General features: G+C 33.2%; 1 protein-coding gene across 1 annotated transcript; it reads left to right on the plus strand.

Annotated features, from left to right (window-relative positions):
- The first annotated feature begins 13,973 nt into the window (after positions 1-13,973).
- Positions 13,974-22,480, plus strand: LOC128167570 (uncharacterized). The gene is made up of 3 exons (XM_052833367.1): positions 13,974-14,264; positions 19,766-20,107; positions 20,565-22,480. The coding sequence occupies exons 1-3, from the start codon at positions 14,204-14,206 to the stop codon at positions 20,765-20,767; spliced, it is 606 nt and encodes a 201-aa protein (XP_052689327.1). The 5' UTR covers positions 13,974-14,203; the 3' UTR covers positions 20,768-22,480.
- Positions 22,481-26,739: the final 4,259 nt, after the last annotated feature.

Consider the following 26,739-nt stretch of genomic DNA (forward strand, 5'->3'; position numbering starts at 1 on the left):
AGTTGCTCTTCTTTGATTATGTTTACCATTTGACAACCGTTTAAAAATAAACAACGAAAGTCCAGCCACTTTATTTCGTCTTATTTCAAAGTGTTTTTTATAATTCTACACCTTTTTACTGGTTTTAGACAAGTGTGACATTCACGGTGTTATCTTTCGTGACCAGAAATACCCTCCTGTAATACAGCGGGGTCGGTCTCTTATTAAGGTACTTCACTACACCGAGACTTAAACTTTTTAATACACTACATCACAAGATGGCGATTTAAATGTTTTGTTAAACTGTTTGTATCAATCGATTCAGATGTATATCGTAATAGCTTATTGGCTAAAGCATCAGGCTTGTAAACCTCAGGTCATGAGTTCGAATCCGCCTGGGGCTTTTGTTCATGTTTACTGAATGAAATTTTTTAATATATCATTTTTCTAATCTAAAATTGCACATTTTTTTTTACTATTTGACTTAAATATACTTCTTATCCATCATGCTATCTATCATAATCAAGTAATTTTCTGCTGATTTGAGAAACTATTTAAAGGTGTAGTGAGGAACCTTAAGGTCGACTACACGATGAGAACAGTTTTCTTTCGGGATTTTAGTTTTCCTCAACACATTAAATCAGGTGTTTGAAGCAGTACTTGACCATATTTTGTTGACACCTGTCTTGGAATGTAGTAAAAGTTTCCCCGCTTTGTTCTTGTCTCAGCTAGTACGTACTAAGCCCTGTACTAAGTATGCTAGTTGACGAGGCTAGATGGAATTGGCCAGTAAACTAGTAGTAATTTTTCCTTCCGGATGATGAAGAATCAATTTATAGAAGCCAGTGCAGGCACATCCTCACACAAAATAATTATCAAACAAGGAAATAAATTTCTATTGCCAAAATTATATTCTGATCAGGAAGAGATACATATATACTATAAACGTTTTTGGTATAATTTGCTGGTTCTTTTCTTAACCTGGTTGTTTAGTAGCTATTTATTCAGTATTTTCTACCAAGTTGTTTGTCTCAAAATGATTTTTTTTTCACGAGAGTTTAGTATTTATTTATAATTATTTATTCAAACAAAATTCATTGTGTTGGATCAGAAAACAATGGCGGGAGGGCGTACTGTGTTGGACTTAATTTTTCGCGGTTTTGCGGGGGGGGGGGGGGATTTGGAGGTTTTAATTCTGTACTGTATGGTACAAGTCTACTACATATGGTTAATATATGTACATTATGCACTAGTTGTCTTTATTTTTAACTGGTTTTAAATGTACAAATAACATTTTTGAATAACCCATTCATCGAGTTCAAACTGAAAGTCTAAGATACTTTAATTTATCGTAAGAAAAAAGAAATGCTTTCTAAATTAAAGTATATCTGAATTTGCATATATTTACTCTATTATAAAAAAGTTCCAAACTGAGGAATTATACGGAGGGGTCGTGTACTCAGTGCTATAATTACTTGCTCTACCCCTTGCTGCAAGTAATAACCAATATGACCGTCTAAACTGATGATCATTCCCCGTGTCATGTATTCACTCAAAACTTTCACAGTTTTCAGAAAGTAAGATAAATAACGAAATGTTTTGGTTGTTTTTTGGCCCCATGGACACATCTTCCTCACCAACACCGCAACCACCAATACTCGATTTCATTTTAACTTAACATTATCATTAAATTGAATGTAACGGCTAAGTCCTAAAAATTTTATATTCATAACATTTAGTGAAGATTCATTCTCATTTTGTCAAATTGTCAAAGTTTTCAAGTGACCATCTGATCTTTTCTCTGACAAGTGTAGAGCGGAAGCAGTGAGATTGCTTTGGAACGTATTCTGGTTCTAGTTATCGACCTAATACAGGATAAAATGTTTATTTAAGGTATCTGACCCATAATAGCCTATCTTCAATGAATCGGGATGTATGACAGATATATATGGGTAAATTTGGAGATACTTTATATGTTTAAGTGTCAGTATGTAATTTGAGCGGAATGTGTCCTAATGACCTTTTCCTGTTATCGAAGAGTTGTCTTCCTTTGCTTTTAATCTATAAAATTCAATTCTAAAAAAATCTATAAAGTATAAGGTTTGTTTTAAATAGCTTTCCTATTCCTAATGATTAAATGGCTTATGCATCTTTCCACTGGAGCATTTATTGATACCCTTGGTATTTACTTTTTTATTTAAAAAAATGTGCTTGTCCCCTTTGACTTTAATGCAATCTTTATTAATTAATTACTGCTTAGTAAATGATATTTTAAAGTTTCTCTCGGTTAATCTTTTTCTTCTTTAAAATACCTTGAATTAATATGAGAATATTTAATACATGATTGATATTAAAGGTTAAAATAATTAGGTCTTAATATAGATCGGATACCTTAAAACGAAAGACAGTAATCATCCAATTAATAATTTTAATGCACAAACAATTAGTCCATAATATTTATTCGGTAGAATATTAATGATTATTCTAATTTTATAAAGGGTATTAGTGAAACTGAAGATGAGTCGCTTGTTGTAGAAAATGATTCAACTACTTTTTAAATGTCGCTTATAAAAATGTTGATGACTTTCTTAACTGTGAAATAGATGACGGTGAAATATTGGCTGCGGTTAAAAATTTAAAAAACAACAAAGCAGCAGGTTTTGACAGAGTGTTGAATGAACATATTTGTTCTACTATTACTGTTTTTTTGCCAGTGTACAAAAAATTATTTAATGTTATTTTTATAGTGGTATTGTTCCAGACGAGTGGTTAATTGGAATTGTAAAGCCTATTTATAAAAACAAAGGGGACCCTACGAAATCTGAAAATTATCGTCCTATAACTTTATTACGTTGTCTTGGTAAACTTTTTACATTTATTTTAAGCACACGGCTGGAAGCATATGCAAATGAGATTGATATAATAAGTGAAAGCCAAACTGGTTTCTGAAAAGGCTATTCTACCCTAGATCATGTGTTAACTTTGCAGTTTTTATCAGAAACTCTTATGAAACAGAAAAAGAAATTATTTTGTGCCTTCATCGATTTTAAGCTAGCATTTGACACTATTTGGAAAAGTGGGTTATGGTACAAAATGTCAAAAAATGGTATTAGTGGAAAATGTTATGTTTATATTAAAAATATGTACCAGGGTATTTCTCTTATTAGTATGGATGGTACCACATCTGATTTTATAAACTGTAATGTTGGAGTTCGCCAAGGCGAAAACCTATCACCATTTTTGTTTTCATTGTATATCAGTGATTTGGAGAATTTCTTATTAGACAATAACATTGAAGGTCTCAAGAGTATTTCTGATGCTATAGAAAATGAATTATTTATGTATTTGAAACTTTTTATCCTTTTTTATGCTGATGATACTGTTATTATGACTGAGACTGCCGAAGACCTCCAAAATGCACTGAATGAATTTTATCTATATTGTAGTCAATGGAAGTTACAAGTCAATACTGACAAAAAATTTGATTTTTTCAAAAGGCCCTCTACCGAAAAATGTGTTTTATAACAATAAGGTTGCTATAGAAAATGTCAAAGATTTTAAATACCTGGGTATAATCTTTTCCAGAACATGATCATTTGCTAAAGCTAAAAAACATTTGAGTGAACAGGCACAGAAAGCAATGTACAGTGTTATTAGAAAAATAAGACAATTTAATTTACCAGTCGATTGTCAGTTTGACTTATTTGATAAAATTGTAGTTCCAGTGTTATTGTATGGGTGCGAAATTTGGGGTTATGAAAATATAAAAGTTATTGAACGTGTCCATTTGAAATTTTTAAAACATGTTTTTAATTAAAAAGTAGTACACCATCCTATATGGTTTACGGGGAAACAGGTCGTTTCCCTTTATATATCAATGTATATGCCAGAATGATTTCCTACTGGTCAAAGTTATTTACGAACTCTGAAAGCAAAATTGTATCTGTTTTATATAAGTTTTTGGTCTTGCAATATCAAAGGGGAAATCTGTCGAACTCTTGGATTGCAGTTGTTAAAAATATTTTAGATATGTGTGGTGTAAATGTAAAGTGGATTTCTACAATTGTAAAACAAAGGTTACAAGACCAATATATCCCAAAATGGTTCAGTGAAATTAATGACTCGTCAAAAGGGCAAATTTACAAGATTTTAAAGAACAATTTTAATTGTGAAAATTACATTAATATATTGCCACTTAAGCTCAGAAAGGTTTTTATGAAATTTAGAACCTCAAATCACCATCTCCCAGTGGAGACTGGGAGATGGTACAATACACCTTTAAACCAAAGAGTGTGTAAATTGTGTAATTCAGGTCAAATTGCTGACGAATTTCATTATATTCTTGAATGTAAAGAACTATTGACATTTAGACGTAAATATCTTGATGATAAATACTGGTCAGCGCCAAATACTATTAAGTTTTATGAACTAATGTCTTGTTCTAATGCTACAAACCTGAAAAAATATGTTATTTTATAATCAAATTATACAGTTTGATATAATAGTCTGTCCTCCATTATTATACTTTTTCCTATCTTTATTGTATATATTGCATATTTATACTTATTTACTTTTTATCTACTACTTATCTATTCATTTATACAATGAACCTCTGACTTTTGAACTGTATATAATGATTGACCTCATGTACCATTCCATGGTGTGAGCGAATAAACTGAATTGAATTGAGAATCGATACATGTACTTCAACAGAATACATGTGATTTTTACTGTTCATGTTGAGATTAGTTAAGTAATTATTCAATAATTTTGATGATGGTTGTCTGGACCAAATACTTACTTTAAAAGGATTTAGTTCTGTGGAACCCTCGATTAACGAGTATTTCACGGGTAAAAATGCAATGAATTGGAAAGTTGTGGGAGTTATCAGTGGTGAAAAAACGTTACTGGATTATTTATGGTAAAGTTCTGGTATTGATATGCAGTGTTATGCTGGTGGAATATTGCACTTCCGGTGTATCCTGTTAGTTAAGACGATTTTATGGATTTATTGCAATGAATAACTTATATGATAAAACTGTTAATCCCCACGTGTTCGACTATTTACACGAGAACTCATATGCATACAATTTCTATTGCCCGTCCGAAGTTGTTCTGCATTTCATTATGTTCTTTATTTAGATTTTGAAAGATTCCAATCAATTGATTACTAGTCGTCCAGACAAATTCATGCATGTGTAAATATGATGACGACCCATTGTGAGCATAATCCACTTCAATAAATCATAAATCAACGATCGTGTTCGGAGGGGGCTCATTTGCATTGTATTAACGAGGCTTACCTATTTAGACGATTAATCCTGTAATAACATCAGAACATTACGTGGACATTTTCTATCCATCATGCCACCGGATGCATTGGTCTCGTGTTTATCGGAGAGTTAATGAGGATGCACAAAGGGCGGACATAAATGTATTCGATAGATGATATAAATTTATTCAAACACGGGAGTAAATGTAACTCAGGTGAAGGGATCTTTATGAGATAATGATGATCATTGTACAATATCACAAAAACCATTGAAGAAGCAACCATAAAAAACTAATCTCATTAACTGGTTCACCGAGGAAGGCGATGAAATTCCGGTTGTGCAATGGTTATCTGCGTGCACGATTAACTACCAGTCGACGTTAGAGAGTATAATATCGCACTGAGATTCATATTTGAATATTTTACTTAATAGATTACAATATATTCAGACTTAAGAAGTTTGTCCGCGCATGAATATACGCGATATTTGGAACTATTTGAAACTATAATTTAACGCATTAAGAGGTAAAATTTATTTAAACACCTGTGCATGGTAAATAATGGTTACATGATTTCATTATTAAATGGTGTTTTATGTAATACTTCAGATGTAACCTATGCGTGTGGATTCGAAGATTTAGCTTCATTAAAAAGCACGGAATGACGTCAGCCATCCAAACAGTTCTGTAAGTGGTGAAAATAAATGGTCATTTCTTCAATTTCACTAACTGTACATGCGCAGATTCAGAGAATTTTCAGAACTGGGTTCTGAAGGATATTTTGGTTTGTCGAAGAATGGTGCCAAGGAACATATTGGTAATTTTACATGTGAAATTATAAGAAGTTTCAATTTTCCAATCCGGACCCCAACCCCTCTCTAGATCCGATCATGCTGATTCTTTTCCAATTCTCGCTACCTTTATACCTGAATGAACTAACAAATTCCACTGTTAGATGAACAATTCATTAATTCTATTCATAGACACTCACACACATTGAGGAAGAATATTCTTGTGCAAATGTGAACGTTTACGACTAATTATATCTTAACCCCACCAACCTGTGTCTGGTTAAATGAACTTCGTACTAGGGTTCCGTATAAAATTTGGAACTAAATCTCTATGTGAATAATTTAAAAATACCCCGTGGACAACTCCCGATATTATGAAATATAGATACGTAGTTTGTTTTTTACGTTAATATTTCCGCATACGTGTACTTTATAGTAATCGGGTCGATTAGAAGGAAGCTTTATAAAAATGACGTAATAATTGAATGAATAAATAAACATTAGAAAAGTTGTTGAAGTTTAGTTTTATAGGACATTTATTTGTCTATACCCTGAATCAAAGATTTAAGTGTTCACCCACTATAATGTTTTTACCATATGAAATAACAAAAAATGTTTGTCTTAACTTTTAAATAGTTAAGAACGATGTATTGTCCTTGAACTCTGCTTTCGACCCAAGACCTTAACCTTTGCTGGATATAACATTTCCGGTTTGGTCGAATCTCGCACAGTCCATTGGGATTGTTTAAGTTTGCCGATGAAAATGACAACATCATAAACCGCTTTAAATAGAAACAATCCGTGCTTATTTTGTACAGGAAACAATTAAAACAGAACTCTATAAATAAAATTCTTGGAACATCGGATTTCAAATGATTTTAATGAACAAATATATATTAAGTATTTATATTATATTCAAGTCATGTATTTGAGTAGAGTGAAATTCTAGTATACTAACAAGTTGGTATTAATCTCGACATGTACGAACAACAGACATTATTATATGATTGATTTAAAATTCCTAGCTCTTTGATTGGCTCAGATCCTTATATCTTGCATCGCCTTGACGCCTGTAGCCATCCAAAACATCCTTACCACCGCATATAAGTACTCCACAAATTGGAGATTCAAATTCAATGCAGATAAATCAAGCGTTCTTAGATTTTCCTCATCATCAATTCGAAACCTGTCGAATCTCTCATGGCATCTCGGAAATGAATCTGTCGAATTATCGGAATCATACAATCACTTAGGAATTCCCCTGCAATCTAAACTGGTCCATACCGGAAAAATCGAAAACGGATGTAGAAAAGGGAGACAAGCGTATTTCGGTATCAAAATACGGGATCATCTTAATCCCGACACTTTATCCCGACTGTATAAAAAAGTTGTCCTTCCATCTATTCTCTATGGATGCGAACTCTGGTGCGACCTTCGGCAACGAGATCTCCAAGCACTCAGCACGCTCCAACATTTCATATGCAAAAACGCTATGGGCCTTCCAAAAACAACGAGATCGGACATTTGCGAATCTCTATTCGGACTTCTTCCCATATCGTCCGATATTTCGGTCGATTTTGTGATCTAGACACTAAAACCCTTACCAAACAGATATTTCTATACATCGACTGTTTTCCTACCTACAATCCCCCGAACGCAAACAACTTGGCTTTATTCACAACATTATTGCTCTCATGCTTAAGAACAATCTCCTTCAATACCTCACAGTTTATCTTCAAGTTGGCTATTTTCCCCCGAAACTTCTATGGAAAATCCGTAAAAGAAGCAGTAACGAACTCTCATATTGACCCAAGACGCCCAGATTTTTACCTTTTCAGTAAGATAAACGCAGGAAGACCACCTTCTGCTATCTGGAAAATCCCATCCAATGTTTTCGAAATAGAACTCTGTAAATTTATTGTTAAATTATGGACACTTCCTGAAATTTCACCGGAAATTTGTCTTATGTGCAGCAACCATTTTACCAACGTCTTTGAGCACATCTCTACCGTTTGTCCAGGGACGTCTGCATTTCGAGAAGCTTGGTGGGATATAGTTATCGAAAACTTCGACATCTCTCTTAGTGCTGAACTCAGTGGTCTATGTACACATGACCTCTACCTCTTTTTGCTCGGGTCGAGACTTATCTCCAACATTACAGCTAACTTTGATTTACGCACCTTGCACATCCTCAACTTCCGCTTCTTGAGGGACACCGCAGCATGGTACAACCGATACCTGTGTTCTATTCAAAACACGACGTAAAATACCAGTACAATAGTCAAGATACTTTTCTACACTGTGCACTTTGTTATAGCTGTAGGTTACATCAAGTCATACTCAAATTGACATCGCCATGTATATATGTTTCTGTTTTTGTTTTCTTTGACTTTTTTCCACTCTCTTTTCTGTTTTTTTTTCTCCGATGCCAAGTGGCAATAGGGTAATATAGTTTTTCTTGTCTTCTTTGTGTGTGTGTGTGTGTGTGTGTGTGTGTGTGTGTAATGATGTTTGTATATTGTTCTTTGTAAAAATTCATGCCACAATCTCCTAAGGGATGAAATAAAGAAAGAAAGAAAGAAAAAAAGCTACCCTCGAAGTACAATATTTATCTTGCCTCCGGCTCGCTGATTATTGTTCTTCTCGGGTAGCTAATAATCGTATTGACCTAAAAAACAATGATTGCATACTATATTTACATTTACTTCCTCATATTAAATTGCATTGGTTGAATTGAGTGCTATTTACGCATATCGCAGATAGTCTGGTGCGTATGAATATACAATCTTTCTTCAATATTTCTCGAAAAACATAACTGACTCTCCGTGCGACTCCAACCAGAGCACATCCTGATATTATACTTACGCTGATAAACATTTCATGGATGTAAATATTCCTTAACAATTATATAAATTTAATTGAATGATTTATTATTATACTAAAAGTTATTTTAATCGAATTACAGAATATGAAATAAAATTGTGTCTTTAGAATCCATAGCGTTGTGCACTATTTTTGACAGCATTACTCGGCTGTTCCTAGGCTCTTTTTTTTATTACGCACTACTCATAAAATAATGCAGAGATTTTGAAAAATAAATCATAATTGCGGAAAGGGATTAATGTAAAAACGTAAACATAAGCAAGTCAAAAAAGCATCCTATAATTCAATATCGGCAAAAAAAAAAAAAGGAGAGAAAAAAAGACAAAGTATCATCTTTTAATAAAAAGAAACACCATATGAAGAAACACTTTAAGCAGCCTTATCTAATGGAGCAATAAACCATATAAAAGCATATAAAATGACGAATATCAGTATATAATTTAATTCTGGTTGTAACGCGCTTTCTGATTGGCAAAAAAATTATTTTATATCCTATAAAGAATTTTACATCTTACATCCTTAAATTCCGATAAAATTCCGTAAATACTCTCCAAACTGAACTTTTATTCTGCAGCCACATCAACTTCTGACCAGCCCGGCCATTTTGACGTCTTCGAGAAAGACTGATTCTGATTGGACCATCAGGAATATTAACCAATGAAACTGAGTTTAAACATTTTCTATCACAATGGCCGGTCTGGTCAGAAGTTGATGTGGCTGCAGAATAAAAGTTCAGTTTGGAGAGTATTTACGGAATTTTATCGGAATTTAAGGATGTAAGTAGCGTGCGTTTGATATGAGATTTTAAAAGATTAGTGCGAATTTTTCTCGGCTTGTTGCATTACTGCTGCTGTCATAGGCAAAATCCCATCGTGAGCCCTGGACCGGTAAATGTCCGAGTAAAAATAAACTGGCGACTTCGAGAGAATAATGACGTATATCTCCGCTATTTTAAGACCCATCAACTTGAAATTCGGCATGAGTGTATCTTAGACATTACTTTTCTGAAAAATATATGCATATTGCAAGTGTTGTAAAAAATAATTGATTTATTAGGCTTTTGAAGCGAGCTGGTAGTTTTTTATCTGGGTCGGAGTTCGACCCCTTTCTTTATTTATGGTTACATTGAAATTAATGTTAAAACGGGCTTGGCCCCTGTGGATATACCTGAATATATTTACATTTGCAAATACATTGATCAATGTATATCTACTGAGAAGCCCTCCGGTCTTCACAGGATTTGATCACGTGACCAACCAACTTCAAATTTTTAAATTGCTGTCTATTTCTCAATTGACAACAATCCCACGTCGTCTGCTAAGTAGGATCTAAGTCTTTAAGTCAGTCTTTGAATTCCGCGTTGAGTTGTCATTGTGGTGTTCATCATCCATTCTTACAATGCAGACGATGATTGGAATCAAGAGGCAACCTTGTTAATCTCTAGTGTGTAAATCGTGATATGTTTAGTGAAAGACCGGTTCACTCTGAGAGAGAGATCAAAAGAAATATTATTTCTTGCACAACAAGGTTGTAGGGAAGGTATAGATGCTTATAAACTCGTAAACATAATATTATGCAGCATTTAAAAAGCTTTAAAATCATTCGTATGGCATAAGACAAAGTTTGGCTTAAATAATTCAGCTATTAATTTGGGAGATCGATACAAAAGACATTTTTCGACAATTTTTTTTTCTTCGTAGTTCTTTAAAAAGAATCCCATTTTAGTCGAAAATTTTGATTTTATACCTATTCATTAACTTAAAAAATTAATTTTAATAAATATTCTTAAAATTTAAAAATGCATCTCATAATGAAATTTCATAATAAAATCAAATGCGCCATCTTATTAGCCTATGCTTTTTTGCCAGAATATCAATTTTAGCAACTGTCACAGTTACTTCTATCTCATAGCAAATTCATTTTTTAAATATCTGGTCATAATTTTTATTTGTTTGAAATTAATATCTAACAAATACTAAACATCATCATGATCCCACTAGTCATCATGTCAAATTCCAAAACGCCTCGCGAGAAGATTCAGGAATGCAAGTGTTTTGTCCGTAACAATAGCGGAATTAATCGGAATTGATTCACGAGTTAAGGATATTACCCCCCGCGATAATCTCATCAAAAAGGTGGACCAAATCCTATCAAAAAGAATAGTAACCGAGTATTGATTTTTATATGGGATATTCTCATTGTGATAAGTAAAGAAGAAGATCATGTTCATTAAAACCATGCTATGATTAGAGAAGCAGAAGCTTTTACTGTAATGATGAAGCATTTTCTGCTAGCATGTTATATTCCTGCGTCTTTGATCAGGATAAAATGCATTGATTGTATGTTTGCTTTGACTCTGTGGGATTTTATTCTGGAGAGTCTGTTATATTGAGTTAACACAAACCATATATATTCCAGAAACTGTTTCCTTTATAACTTTAGGGCCGAAAAACTTGAATTACCTTGGAACATGCTTAGACGTTTTTTCGACATTAAGGTTTCTTTGTTCAGACAGATTTAGATCTCTGCCTTAGATTTATTGGATTCAAAGTGACGAAACACGTACATTCTATCGGTGTTTTAAGTAATTATCCACATATATAAACTTCTTTATGAGTAACGCGATTAGTTAGTCCTTGAAACTTAAACACGCTGTACGGAAAATAAGCAAATAAATTTTGCTTTAGTGTTAAATCGGTAAAGATATCCCTGGAGTGGATCCAGTAGTAATTTGGTATTAAAGTGTACCATACGAAGAATTTCCTTTTGAGTTAGCAGTAACGGAGACAATTCTGATCCATGATTGGTATGTCATTAGTATTTCCTTCTAGCCCCTAGACACAATAGACTACGGGAAGACACGCGTCACGTGTAAATTACCTCCGCTATTTCTCCACCTCGAAAACCTTGGACGGAGGTTTTCGGGTTTAATTTCCAATCGCGATATCCGGTGTCACCTATAAATGCATTTTATTATTGAAGAGAACAAGACATATTGGAAACTGATACTTTGGCCGTGTACTATAATTCCTTGAAAACTGAGAGTTTCCGAGGCTGTAATCGTATATTGATATATTTCTATTCTTAAGTCTGATTTATTCGTCTATAGGAAAAGATTGGAGCACGCATATTGAATATACTTAGTGAATCGCTTTTACACAAGAAGAATTTTTTTTTTTACAAGGAAGAAATACTTATGTAAGAATAAAATATTCATAAAGTTCATTTGATCTTTGACATCAAACAAGCAAAATATTCTGCATTTAGTGGGAATTCCTTTGGAGAGTTCATAAGCAAACCTTTAGGTAAAACTATTAATTTTTAACACAAGGAGGTGTTAAAAGATGGGCAAGGAAACTAAGGCTGTGCACTTTAGCTCAAAATCAATCAGATGACAAAGGCAGTGAGACTAAATCTGTCCAACATGAATTAACTAACTTTAAGCTTTTTGTTTTGGTAAAAAAAATGACATCGATGATATCCGTCAAATGTGTTACGTAACTAGAAAAAGGAAATGAAAATAGCTATAATCCGTTCAACATAATTCTTAATTTGCTTTCATAGAAATATGATTTTAAAAATACGGAAAAATAGACTTTAAGTTCAACAAGCACTTTAAGTATATATGTCACGAATAACTTATCTCATCTGGATATTCCATGTATATTTCTAGAGCAGTTTCCTCTCTTTTTGTTTGTCAAGAGAGATAAATAGTTTTGATACACATATACTAGTATTTGACATTTTTTATATAATGTAATCATATATAAATAGTGCCTGTTTGGGAGGGTAACAGTTGAAATTGACACCCCTCGAAAACCATTGTCAACCGACGCGAAGCGGAGGTTGACAATGGTTTTCGAGGGGTGTCAATTTCAACTGTTATCCTCCCAAACAGGCACTATTTATTTTGTTATACTGAATGTCTTAATTTTTAAGAAAATTTTACTGCTTTTATATAGGAATAACGTGAATTCTACAGCGAACCGTACGCGCATAATTTTCGCGCATGTAACATTTTTTAATGATACCCGTTGCTAAGTGCGTTGCTAACGCTGAGGGTAATAGAAAATATTATTAACTGCGTCTTAACCAATCAGATTTCAGTATTTAACATGAAAGTATAACAAAAACATTATTGACCATTTCCACAGCAAACTCCCTTCCAGATCTACAAGCTGAAAAGAGTCAACAGACAACAAAGTTTTAGTAAAGTAAGTAAGTAAATGATTTATAACAGTGACATGTGTTTTATAAACAAATATAGCGACATGTGTATTATATAGTAACTTGATGAATAAAGACCCGGCCCATCGGACTTATAAGTCACTTTATAATATAAACATGAGTATACAAATAGTAATGTTATACTAGACTAAGTGGTCTGCAATTTTAAAACGTAAAAACACAATATTACATTTCAAATCAATGAAATCATTTAAAAAAGATTAGCTAATATTTGAAATGTTATAGATAAGTGTCGAAAGACTTCACGGAACAGAACACCGAGTTAGCATTGTGCATAACAGCTGTATGGTTATTATCTCTCATCATATTCATCAATAGTTGCTAATATTTTTTCTTCGGAAATATTGATTCCAATGTTGACAGGATGGTGTTATTGATTTTGTTGACAATGTTGGTTTATCTTAATAAATTGATTTTAAAAACATACAACGTAATATGTATCTGGACAATGATATTCTACTATGTGATGTCGCAAAAAATGATGGACTTTTGCATGTGCGTCTTTGTCCCAAGGCCAGGTATTTTAATGAGACAGCTCAAATTTCAAAATGAAAAAATTAAGTATTCAAGAATCAATTGGAATCGGAAAGAGGAGAATAAAGAATGGGGTAATTATTGGATTCTATGAGAAAAAATCAAAGCTTTCAATCAGTTTAAAGTTGTTTCATCACACATCAAAGAGAAGGCAAGAAAGACTTGAGACCAGAGAATGAAGAGAGTAAATTAATTTTACAGATCATATTGATTCCATAATATGGAAATGAGAAGATCGATGTAATTGATCACGTGATCATTTGGCGGCGTCTGCAGATTATTCTGTATATCAATAGATGATGTGAGAAATCTGTAGCAAACTGCCTGTACCATCTGCCACTCACAGAACGCGCGGGGTCCCGTACCAACTGCCTACTAGTGACAGCTTCCGAACATGCTTCAATTCTAAAAAGCCGTTGTCATGAGGAAATAACGTATAACTCAAGAAATTGTCGATTCGCCATCGGAGGTTCTGCCGCCGCTGGTCTGCTGTTGAAATGATGGGACAAAGTGCCAAAGTCTTCTCCAAATGGTTTTCTTTGACTTCCTCTTCCCAGGGTCAGTGCTTTCATTTCTATCTTATTTTTAATTATACACGTATTTATTTGACAAAGATTTCAAGATTCTGTAATAAAAATATGAAACAAAATAGCCTAATCGTCAAAAATCTAGAAAAAAATGTTATAAAAAACTTAAATCATACGAAAATTTGCTAAAAGAAATATACATGTACTCGTGATATCCGTGTTAAAAACAAATGTTTTTCGTGATTATGATATTTACTCCTTTTGTGCAATTATAATTTACCAACTTTGCCTGTATTTACAATGCAAAAATATAATCTGGAGGTAGAAAATTCTTTGGGAATGACATTTTTTAATTTCAAAAGTGGTAATAATCAGCCAGGAAAAATCGCAAAATTTTTTTTTTAAATGGATAGTTCATTTCCATAGCGATGGTTTTCCTCGATAAACTCTTTCGCCGTTTTCCATCAATAATAAACGTCTGGATATCGTGTACAAGTATCAGCTTTACTGAACGCTTCCACGGAGTTTATTGCCTGGGCATCTAAGTGCATTTACTAGGCAGTAAATAAAAAGGGGAAATCATCAACTAAAGGAAATCAACCCGTTATTTTTTAATATGTACTAAACACACCAGAGTACTCTGGTGACAGTACCCTTCCTCAAAAACAATATTGAGGGTTTTCTAATTTCAGCAGATGAATAGATCATATATAGAAATACGTTAAATGTCAAATAGTGAAACAGGAAAGACAATAAATGGAAATAATCTACTACAATCTGATCCACAGAGAGTAAGCAATAAAAGACATATATTGATACTCGCGGAAGTGTGTGTCCCTAGCATGCATCTTAAAAGCCATTATAAAGTCCGGAAGCCAGACACCTCGTCTTCAGCACCATGGGATAGAATTTCAAGGTTCTCACTTTGAATCGATAGGTCTGAAAGATGGTGTTGCTTCTCGCGGGATGGCACCGTTACTCTTTTAGCCGGGGGTGTATTTTCTCGCATCAACTTCTGCCTGATTTTGCATTAAATTGCAGATAAAAGGGAATAAAATGTAATCAGGCTATTTTAAGAAGTGACATGTCGTCTTCTCTTCCAAAATCTCATCAGCCTATACAAGGAGAGAATATCACTGCATATTTTCATTCTCAGACAAAACCATTGCACTTATTGATTCTCGAACAATATGTCGTAAAACATCTCTATTTTCAGATATTTTCAATTTATATGTTTATTCCTTAATGTATTTCTTTTCTTTGACAATGTTCATCTATTTCTATTCTCAAACAATATCCCAGAATATTTTTTGGACACTGGATTTGTATACTACTATCATTATTCTCGGACAAAAACATTGAATATATATCAGACAAAATCCTTGGATATTTATCGCTGAATATTTTGTATTATAAGGCAATATAACTGTAAACCTTTTGTCCCTGTATTTTTTTGAAACAACGTTCTTGAGAATATCATGCTTAAACAAAACCATCAATACCGGTATATTTTTCATCGTTTGACATTTTCTCGGCATATAATCTATTTTTTGACAACATCTCTGCAAGCTTAATTTATTGGGACATCTCTGCTTATCTAATTTATTGAAAACTTTCATCGATTTCATAATTTTATACAATTCTAAGAAAAATCCTTATATATTTTTATTCTTTGACATTTCTTTCTTATAATTTTATGTACATGTGTATAATTATCCTCTGACAATATCACTGACAGTTTCCATCCGTAAGGAGCAGCATCTCTTTCTATTTGTATTCTTTAGCAAAAGCTCTTTATCTTTCTTTCTTCAAACGAAAAATTTTGCATTTTTTATTTCATTCTTCAAACAACTTGTCTTGTTATTACTTCTCTGACAACATCATGCAGCTTATATTCCAATTTTGCTCAATGTTTTTAGATAATAATGCAACATTTGATTGTATTCCTTTATTCTGTGTAGTTGCGACACCCCCGTAATTTACTTATATTCTTCTATAGATGAATGAAATACTATTGTTCTGACTTTCAATATAGAGTGAAAGAAATACTGTAAATTCCTAATTAAACGCGAGGAATTAATATCCGCGTAAAATCGCGAGAAGCATCCTTCGCGGATTTTAAAATCTCGCCATTATTTTCTGAGAGTTGAAAACTATAAGAAATACGGAGAAAAGTTCAACGTTCGCGATTTTATATTCTCGCGATTTGGTAGAAACCAGCGGGATCGCGGAATTAAGTACTCGCGTAATATAAGGAATTTAGTACTTGATGCTGTGTCCTTTACCTTTTAATTAAGTGAGGCAAATTTCATTGAATTGTATATTGTATTGTGTATTGTAATTCAAGTATTATTCTGCAATTCCTCCATTTTGGGGTAAAATGACTTCAGTGTTCAGGATTATTGGATGATAAAAAAACCAAATAGTCGCACATGTATATGCAGTAGCTCAATATGATTTCTGCTGACAACAGTATATTTCTGTTGACTTCTGTTCATTGCTGACCAGACTCGAATAGGGTTCCTCCAAATGGATAGCAAGCACTATACGGCACCGTGCCAGATACTTTAGCTGAAGGAAATTTTAATCCACATCTTAACAATACAGAGATTTAAAAGTAGCTTTGAAAAGCAGTAACGGAAGTTTACGTTTTTACAATGGCAGATCATTGACAATCTAGATGGGATGTGAACACGGCGTTGCACTATTCGTACATCTCTTCAAGGCAGGATGTATTTGCTGATCCGAGTTTCAAAAGATTTTACGTTGGTGGTAGCTTGCTTCCATTGAGCTTTAACTCAGTTGGTTGCTTTGAAATCGTTTATTCTAAAGCCGTTAATCGTAAAAAGCAATATTTACAGAATGACTACATTTTGTTTTATGGCCGACCTGTTTTACAAACAGACCCCACCTCGACTTTACTGCACAAGTAAACACCTGTCGCAAATGATCGATGCAATTTCCTCTAATAAAACTTCATATCCAGAGGCCAATTTCTTTTTCTGGTATCAAGCTCGTTTTAAGGATTCGAGTGTTTGCTAAGACCAAACTGATTGCCGACGATATTGGTCTTTGCGATCTTAGCCCTACACCAGTCTCCGGAATCAATATTGTTTAGCTTCCTTGTTGTTTTACTTCCGGACCTATGACGCATTATACAGATACAAACACTAATCACTAACACAAACTGATACTAAAAAATATCACCTGCTTTTGTTTTTCTTATTATGATGGAAAAAGACATGGTACAATAGCGCTCACATCAAATGTAAATATCGTACACTGAAAAGCGATACTTACATGTACTTACTAAGTCCTCTTCATGCTGGTTAGCACATAATGCTGTAGATAAGCGATGCATTTAAAGAAAACGAAATAAGAAGAATCGCGTTAACAAGATTTGATAAAACATTTTTAAACAGACAGCAAGGAAATCTTTGGAAGAAAAAAAAACCCAACTCGCTGTTTGCATTTTGGCATCATGTTAAAAATACCGTATTACTAAACATGTATTCGTTGATCACAGAACTTTATCTCATGGAGAAAAGCGCAGTAGATATCGCATTGATAGTGTAACGACCTGGTTTGCGGAGCCATGGAAAGACAGAAAATCATTGTCTCCCTATAATGACAAATGTCCTTCAATGAAGATAATAATTCTGCCCCCTGGTGTACTGCTTCCAGGGAAATGTCAATACAAATATGCAAATTACGAAAAATCTATGCTTAAATAACATCTAATGAAAATCAGTACTATTCCCCGCAAAACTGAAAAAAGTCATTCACTGCCGCTCATTTTGTCATATGTATTAACAAGACGTTTAAGCCTTCTTTTGTCACTGTATTACAAAGAGTTAAACCGCTAGGGTATTCTGAGTGGATTGATTAGGAGGTTATTTCCGAATAGATGTGGAAAAAACTCACTAACATTATTCTAAAGTGTTCGCTAACAAAAAAAGGAAACAAATGGCATTCCCCCAAGACAAATAAATAGGCATTCTGTGACCCAAATCACGTGTTTTGTGCATCCTAATTTGTCTTTTCCCTACAAGCCGTAAAAGCATCTCTGCTGTTCCCATAGAAACTATGATCTCCAACGGTCATTAACGAACGGCCGAGGAAAAAAAAAGCAAATACAATAGACATTGAAAATGCATATAGATTAAAATTCTAAAGTAAGCTCGAAAAGTTTTTCTACTTCCATTCAACATCTTATTTTTCCTCACATATCGACTTTTTTATATTTTGCAGAGTATTAGCGTGTAAATTGCTAATATTACATACTAATACTTTAACTAATTTATTCATTTTAAAGATTAAGTAGGAAGATGTACAACAACAATATCTAAGCACTGTTATTTTGGAAAAATTATACATAATTCCTTTGCTGGCATAAAACAAAATGTGTATCGATAAAGGGCATGTATAAAGGAAAATTTTAAATATTTCTCTTGTAAAAATATATAGCTCGTATAAAATCAAAAATATAAAAATAACGTATCTCGACATACAAAACTGGTAATTAAAAGTTCTTTTATTGCATTTACTAATATAAAAAAGAAACTAAAAAAACATTTAAACTTAGTCCATTCTCCCTCTATTTGTAGATAGTCAAACTTTCTGGTTAAATGATTAGTTTTAACGGATGTCCATAGTTTGTATGAAGAAATATTCCGCATCGCTTCATAATTAGATAATATCGTTTGCACATTCATTTCCCAAAAGACCATTGCGTACTCACTTTGCAACTATTTATTCCAAAGATATTTTTCTTCCTAAGTATTAACCAATTATCGAAATTTGCACATATCTGGTCAGCTTTGCATTTCACGCAGGAGCTCCATTAAAGTTTTATTTTGATAACCCTTGAGTATGGTCGCTGATAACAGAACCTTCAAATTGTGCCTCGTTTTAGGTTTGATATTCGATTTGACGCACTGGGAAAAGTGCTAAAAGCTATGGGTATTGTGTGCTCAATATATGGCATAGATTTTGAAACATCTCTTATCTAATATGTACTGCTAGTTTGACATTTCATTATCGCACTCTGTGACAAGAAATGTAGAATAAGCAATAGCATCACTTTAAATTATCATGTTTTTATCTTATACTGGGGAACGAAAGTGTCTGAAATATTCTCTTTATGACTGTGATTTCTGATTTCTACTCCCTCGAACAAATTATATCAGTAATGTTTTATACAAATCTTGCATTCTTTAACATGCTTTGCAAAGTATGTACTTTAAGTCTGAGAAAAAATCTGACATCGATGAGGTGTCGAAGTGGATGGACCAACAACTGTATTCATAATTGATGAGTGAATATTTCTGATTTCCATAACATGCACCTTAAAATGTTTGAAAATCTGAACAAATAAAAAGCCAAGAAAACTAACACTAAAACTTAAATTAAAAATTAAGTGAAAATAAAGACATTATAATAAATGTCAAAGGTTCGAGTGATGAAACCAAATGACCAACTCAAATAATTATCGCATCATGATATAAACAATGTTTTTTTTAAATCTTTCAGGAGGGAAAACTTTGAACCAGGAGCGAGGCCAAGACAAGGAGAACATCAGAACGGTGCACGAACAGTTGTGTAAGGAGCTGAGCGCCCTCCAGCGAGAGTACAAGCACGTGCGACAGGTGGTGGACACTCTCCAACAGGACTACGAGAGATCCAAGGACTTTGATCCTTTGCGACGATATGGCCTACTGAAAGGCATGATCAAGAGGACCATTCTACATTTTAAACTGAATGAAGATAAACTGCCCGGATCAGTTTCAATGACTGGGATTCGAAGTCTTGCCAATAGCTACAAGGAGTTGTCGTATACCATGGAGTTAACGAGAAGGAAGGCCGATCTGGACGGTGAGTCTTTGGTAGCCCTGCAAAGACAACTTTCTCTAAATATCACACTGTAGTTCGATAATGCGTGATAAATAATGAAGCAATGCAATTATTGCTAATATGTCACCCCGTTATCATTTTAAGACACCTTAAAGATGGCAAAACGACAATTTTAGCTTCTTTGTGCATAATAGCATATTAAAGTCATGTAAAAAACAAATAGTTAAGTCTTGAAATAAGTACAGAAAAATGTATAATGCATGCATACAAATGTTGGTCTAAATAGAGAATTGATGTGAAGGTACATGATCAATGTAAGTGTTGTTTTCTACTGTTTTCCGGAAGGTAGATTGTAACACATTACTGACAAAAAACATAGCATGTGCCTGAATGTACATATATGATAATTCTAATTGAAAAATGACAAAATCATGAAAGAAATGAAAAACTCATTTCACAGGGGTTTCACTTCTTTTAGATATGTGTGTGGAGGAAATAGAGTCCGAAGTGGAACAGTTACGTCATCAGATTAATGGGCTACGGGGGCGGTGCTCCCTTGTGACTGACACTGTAACACAACTAGAAAGCAAGTACGAACTATCTAAAAACTTTGCACCACCAAAACGGTACGACTTAATGAAAAAGATGGTTCAAAAAGTTGTTAACGACCAGTTTATTTGATGTAAAATGCTTAACATTTTTCACTGCGGCCATGATATTTAGAAAGTAATTGATCGTATAATGGTAAAAAGGTTTTGACGAAAGCCATAAAACAAAACGCAAACTAGTTGTTAATCGGACAGCTCAATAAAGTGTGTCTCCGAATAATTATAGAATTCGAAGTAAATGCCATCATTCAACTCCGACTCCCACCGCCAATTAAAGTAGAAAGGCAACTACAAAACTCTTCAGAGTCAGAATTGAGCGGGAGCAATAGGTCTTCATTATCAGTGTCGAACATTCTGTGAGTTCCAATGGTGAACCAGGAGTATATATATGTATACCTTACTGACGTGATACCTTACACGCTGCATTTCCTGTCACCAGACTCATTGTATTGATACCCTGACTTAGTGCGCCTCGCCATGTGGTATTGTCGGTATACTGCCAATGACAGTGTCTGAAACCTGTTTTAAATTCGCAATGATCAATTTTCATCGTCTGTAGTGATTTATGCAAAATTAGAAATTAAGATACGTGGACAATAGATGCCAAGATGAAGCCTCATCAATATTTCTCAAAATCTCTATCGGGAAATCAGTTGAATTCAGTTGGTGTTTTGCAAGCTTTATTTTAACAATTTATGTTACCATTGCATATTTCATACAAAGTTCGATGTTTTACACTGTGATTAGTACACATGTAATACAAGTATAGATACGATGCATCCAATTTATTTTCACAGAATTCGTCATTTAAAAAGAAAAAAAAGGTAATGAAAATGATTTGTTTTTAAAAATATTTGTATATGATTTTCATTTGATAAATTTTTGTATTAGTACGTTAACAGTTCATCAGTTCATTCATATGAATAAATTTTAATGGAAAAAACACACTAAAGACTTTTTTAAAATGTCTTGATTTGATGATTTCCTTTTGTAACAAACGATTTAATCTACGTATCTCATACGAACAACATCTGGAAGTAAAAACACGTCGTATCCTTTTTTTAAGTAAAACGTCAAGACAAGAAATAAGAGTAATAGCCTAAACGTTTATTTTTAAAGGTACCTCACTACACCTAGACTTGTACTTTTTAAGATACTACGTCAGAAGATGGCGATTTGAATGTTTTGTTAAACTGTCTATATCGTTAGATTGTGTAGCGTCGTAGCTCAGTGGCTAAAGTATTGGGATTCTGAACAGCAGATCATGAGTTCGAATCCGCCTGGAGCTTTTGTTCATATTTGCTGAATTAAATTTTCGATGATGTAATTTTTCATCCAAAATTGCACATTTTTTTTTGGCCAATTTGACTTAAATATCTTCTTATCCATTATGGTATTTATCATAATCAAGTAATTTTCTGCTGATTTGAGAAAATATTTCAAGGTGTAGTGAGCCACTTTTATTAAATCATAGACACACTTTTTAAAGTTAAGGGAAACAAGCCCTTTGACCCTCTTGTTCTTAGGTTACTAATATACTTGTCATAAAACATAAATATTTAAAGCAATTTGGACAAAATGCAGAAACCCAAATATTTGTGTGTATGTCATATAGGTTTTAATCTTTATATGGCAGTTGGGAAAAAAACACTGCTTGCTGTTCGGTTATTCTAAATGCACACTATCTTTTATGGATGAAAGGATGGGTCTTATGATTCAGGTTCTAAACCGAGACATAATTGTTGATTTTAAATATGTTGTTGTGTTTTTCAAAATAAAAAGTACAAAATGGTTTAGTGTTATGATTTATTTTTCAATTAATGAAAAAGGAATCAATCATTATGATGAGGTGTTCATATACGATAGAGGTAATCAAATCCAAATGATTGATAAAGAATCGATAATACAATATTTCATCTTAGTGAAAGAATACTGCCTTATTACTAATATTCTTATGATTTTCAATAACTTTTAATTTCATAATATAAAGTATGACAACTATTCCCCATTCCCTCTTTCCTCCCTCTTTCAAATACAGTTAATTTTTTAAAATTTTGTTACGAAGTGGAAAATCGTTCCATGCTATGAAATGTATCAAACTCGCAAGACAGCTTGTCTGTTCCGCACATGCTACACTATTCAATTCTAAAAACCCTCTTAAATGTCGGTCACAATTGCACAGCGCCGCTACTAGACAATCATACATCTGTATTTGTTAACACTTACAACGTACGATACAGGAAATCTCTTGTTTAAATATTTAATTGCACAACGTAGCTTATTCATATATTACATTAAACTCATCTACATCGACGACGCATTTGAAATTTCAGGTAAATCCAAGTTTCAGAAAGTTTTTTGCATTCTAATAACTTCGTTTTGCTTTTACACTAATTTGAAATAATGGGTTTTCTATTTAAGGAGGTTGGCACCTGAATTAATAATAATGTCAATCATCCGAAAACCACTTGGATATAAAGAAGGGGACCTATAATGTTCTTTTATTTTATTTGTGACCCATATCACATGCCATGTTTTGGAAATATTGCGCCCCAAACCGAAATGATGATTTTCTTGAAATTTTTGCTAAAATTTGACATTAAAATTAATAATTTGAAGAAATCAAACAAATAGTTATAGCTTGAACTATCATATAGTAAAGTTATGATTTTAATACAGTATGAAGTTGAACACGTGTAGTAACTATAAAAGTAACATCTAAGTCAAAGTTTAAAAATTCTTGCTTTACTGGCGGCTTCAAAGGCCAGAATATAATGAACATCAAAGTACTGAAGTACTGAAAGCCTGGCTCTTTTGATGTGTCTTTATGCATATTGTGTAGGAAAGACTAAAAATCCCCCTCTCTCTCTTTCTTTCCTATCTCTCTCTCATGCTTTTAATGTCGGCAAAGCATCAGAGAGCGACCAAATTTTGTAAGCGACTATAAACAAAAATATGTCTGTCTAGTAGAAGTTAAAAAGTTCAACAGTTGCTGCCTTGAATTCTGCAACAAGCGTTATATATTCAATCCCAATTTCTTCAACGCGCTGCAAAGTAGTTAATGAAAATTCATGCGCATTGTATGTGTCCAAAATGCATAGTCTTGTTTATAAAACACGTCATTAATAAGAAAACTAAAAAAGAGAGACAATTCTCTAGAAATTAAAAAAAAAGAAACAAAAACACTTTTGACAAAACGTGGCTCTTTGCGTAACTATTTGGTATAGCGGAAGCTTTTACTTTGACGCTGTTTGGTTTTTGTTTACTTTTGAAGTTGTGCTATTTATAGTAACATTGGCGATTTGCATGCCTACAGCCAGGACTCTGCTTTCAACAGAGCCCGGCTAACAACAACAGATGTTACAAAATTTTGGATTGATCAAATTATAACGCAAAAAAAAATTATAGTAATGTCATCTTTCGAAACCTTTGCATACAAATAGACAAACATTTAATGTCTCATTTAAAAGTAAAACAAGTATATAGGGGTCACGTCTCAAAAATTTGAGATATAGCATAAAATAAGCTAATTTAGGCCAAAATTGGGGTAAATTTATCATGACTTCTATGAAATATAAGCTAAATATGCCAAAATATATCGATACAAGTTTTAAAATATTGTTTAAATATGTTTTTTAAAACATCATGAATATATCTTAATATATCTTAAAAACTATCTAGAAGTTTGGTATGGGCTGAGAATTAGGAAGCTAAACTAACAGTATCCTAAAACTAGTGAGTTATGAAAAATGTTCATTTCCTTCTTGCAAACTACCCAAAACCTAAAGCAAACTTCTTTTAAATTTAGATATTTTAGAAGTAAAAACTGTCTATTTGTTTCAGTTCTCCTAATTAAGTACATGCAATCAAAATGATTCAGTTAACAAAATCAAAAAGAACACATAGGCGTCGGAACAGTATAGCCCCCGACCCCACTTTTAATTTAGTTCCGACGCCACTGGAACATATCAAACATTTAGAACATGCAATCAAAATGATTCAGTTAACAAAATCAAAAAGAACACATAAGCGTCGATACAGTCTAGCCCCCACCCCACTTTTAATTTGCTTCCGACGCCACTGGAACATATCAAACTTTAAACTTCTACATATACATCTCTATACAGTCGAAGTTTTCCTTCTAACAGTGATATCAGTATGAGTATCAGTATTTTGTTTTTAATCAAAAATCCTCAAAATTATGCTAGAGATGATAACTTAGGACAGACTAAGCATGGTCTTTCAGTCAGTTAAGATACTAACATTTTTAACGCGTAGAACAACTATATCCAGGACTGTCTACCATCTGGAAAACCATTAATAGTTATATTTGTCCAGAATCTTACATCATTATCAAATCATCTTTTACTAAAACGTATTTTACAACAACCTAATTCTTTTTAATAATTATGTAGATTTAACTCTTAAACTCTGCATATACATGTATACTACCAGTATCCAAGGATAACCACGTTGTCTCCAAACTTTCTTGTGATCATGTGATTGTTAACTTGTCAACAAAACCCTGATATAAACCATGCCAATAATCAAAGAAATTGAAGATCGTCTAACCTTTCTCACAGTTAATAATTCTTATATGGATGAAGCTTTTGCAACGACGGTTTGTGGTCATAATCATATAGTTATCTTATATCTTCAATACCTATGAATTCATATCATTGTTTCCAATAGTTGGTATGTCCATCAATGCTGGAATTCCCTTTACTGTTATGGGGAGTTCATCTATGTCCATAATACGCATGTATACATAATTGGGTTTAGTCTGAACCCTGTGGTTTCATGTCCGAATGTTATGTATGTTATGTAAATATCCTTCCTTGTCGCAACGCTGACTGTTGTCATGGGCACATTTCAAATGTAGCATTAATTGGCGCTTTAGTGTTTTACAATTATTAAAAGTAGGTAGCAAACGTGTCGATTGGAATCAAGTAGTTCACTGACGATGTTAGGTACTATTTTGTCTATTCACGAATCCATTGTAGTTACACTAAGTCTTGTGACCAATTTCGTTTGCAATTTGAGAGCACTCGTTGGTTGTTGCCATTTTTAGATCGTATTAATCTCTAATATTTATGTTTTCCAGTGACTTTGCCTGTGATAACACTATGTATCGATTTTGTACTATATAACACATAACTTCAAATGAGGTATAATTGGAGCGCCAGCGGGGTTTGCGTATTTATATTTAAATATTTTTTTCGTACAGTGGCATAAAGTTAAATAAATATAAGTAATAAGGAATCATTCGTTGTATGAGGTGATAATTTCGGTCGGGGCGTGATCAAATCAAATAAAGCCCGAAGGGCAAAGAATGATTCCTTATTCCTTATTTAGAAAAAGAGCTTAAGAGAAAACCTTAATTGAAAAGGTTAAAAATATGGATTTTTACTTTACAAAATTATAGAATATAGCTAAATCAAAGTACTGAAGTGCTTACGGGAGTTGATTTTATCGATTGTTATTTATTTTAAAATCAACGATATGTTATTTTGCTTGGCAAGTAGTTGAATTACGCACACTTTTATAATATGAATTCTCGGACTTTTACTACAGGAATTTGAGAAAACCTTTTATGAATCATGCTGTGAAATATTTAAAAATAGAATTGATTCCATCAAACTATGTATCAGTAATCGAAATATTTAAAAAAATTGTATTGATCCTTGCATTAATGAACTGTAGTCTCGTTCAACCAGATGCTCAGCTGTCTCCGTTAATCCCAACAAGAAAGAGATACTCTCTTCCAGCTTTATGACGCGACCTCTAAATATAGACTGACTTTCTGCTTGTCGGGGATTTACGGAGACAGCCGATGGTTGAACGAGACTATATTGAACTCCGGCGTAGGAATACATACGACTGCAAAAATATCTAAATTGTTCGTACTATTTAAAATCTGACTTTTTTTAAGGTATTCATAAATAAGTTTCATTTAAAAAAAAATGATTCAGCACACATTACATCGAATTTATCGATTATTTTCAAGAACTAAGTCTTGTCAGCGGTGATGATTTGTGCTTAGGT

This window comes from Crassostrea angulata, chromosome 10, assembly GCF_025612915.1.
Source record: "Crassostrea angulata isolate pt1a10 chromosome 10, ASM2561291v2, whole genome shotgun sequence".
Taxonomy (NCBI): domain Eukaryota; kingdom Metazoa; phylum Mollusca; class Bivalvia; order Ostreida; family Ostreidae; genus Magallana; species Magallana angulata.

Coding starts and splice junctions, on each gene's coding strand:
- LOC128167570 (XM_052833367.1), top strand. CDS start 14,204: ATGATGGGACAAAGTGCCAAAGTCTTCTCCAAATGGTTTTCTTTGACT. Junction 14,265..19,765: donor TTTGACTTCCTCTTCCCAGG/GTCAGTGCTTTC, acceptor TAAATCTTTCAG/GAGGGAAAACTTTGAACCAG. Junction 20,108..20,564: donor AAGGAAGGCCGATCTGGACG/GTGAGTCTTTGG, acceptor CACTTCTTTTAG/ATATGTGTGTGGAGGAAATA.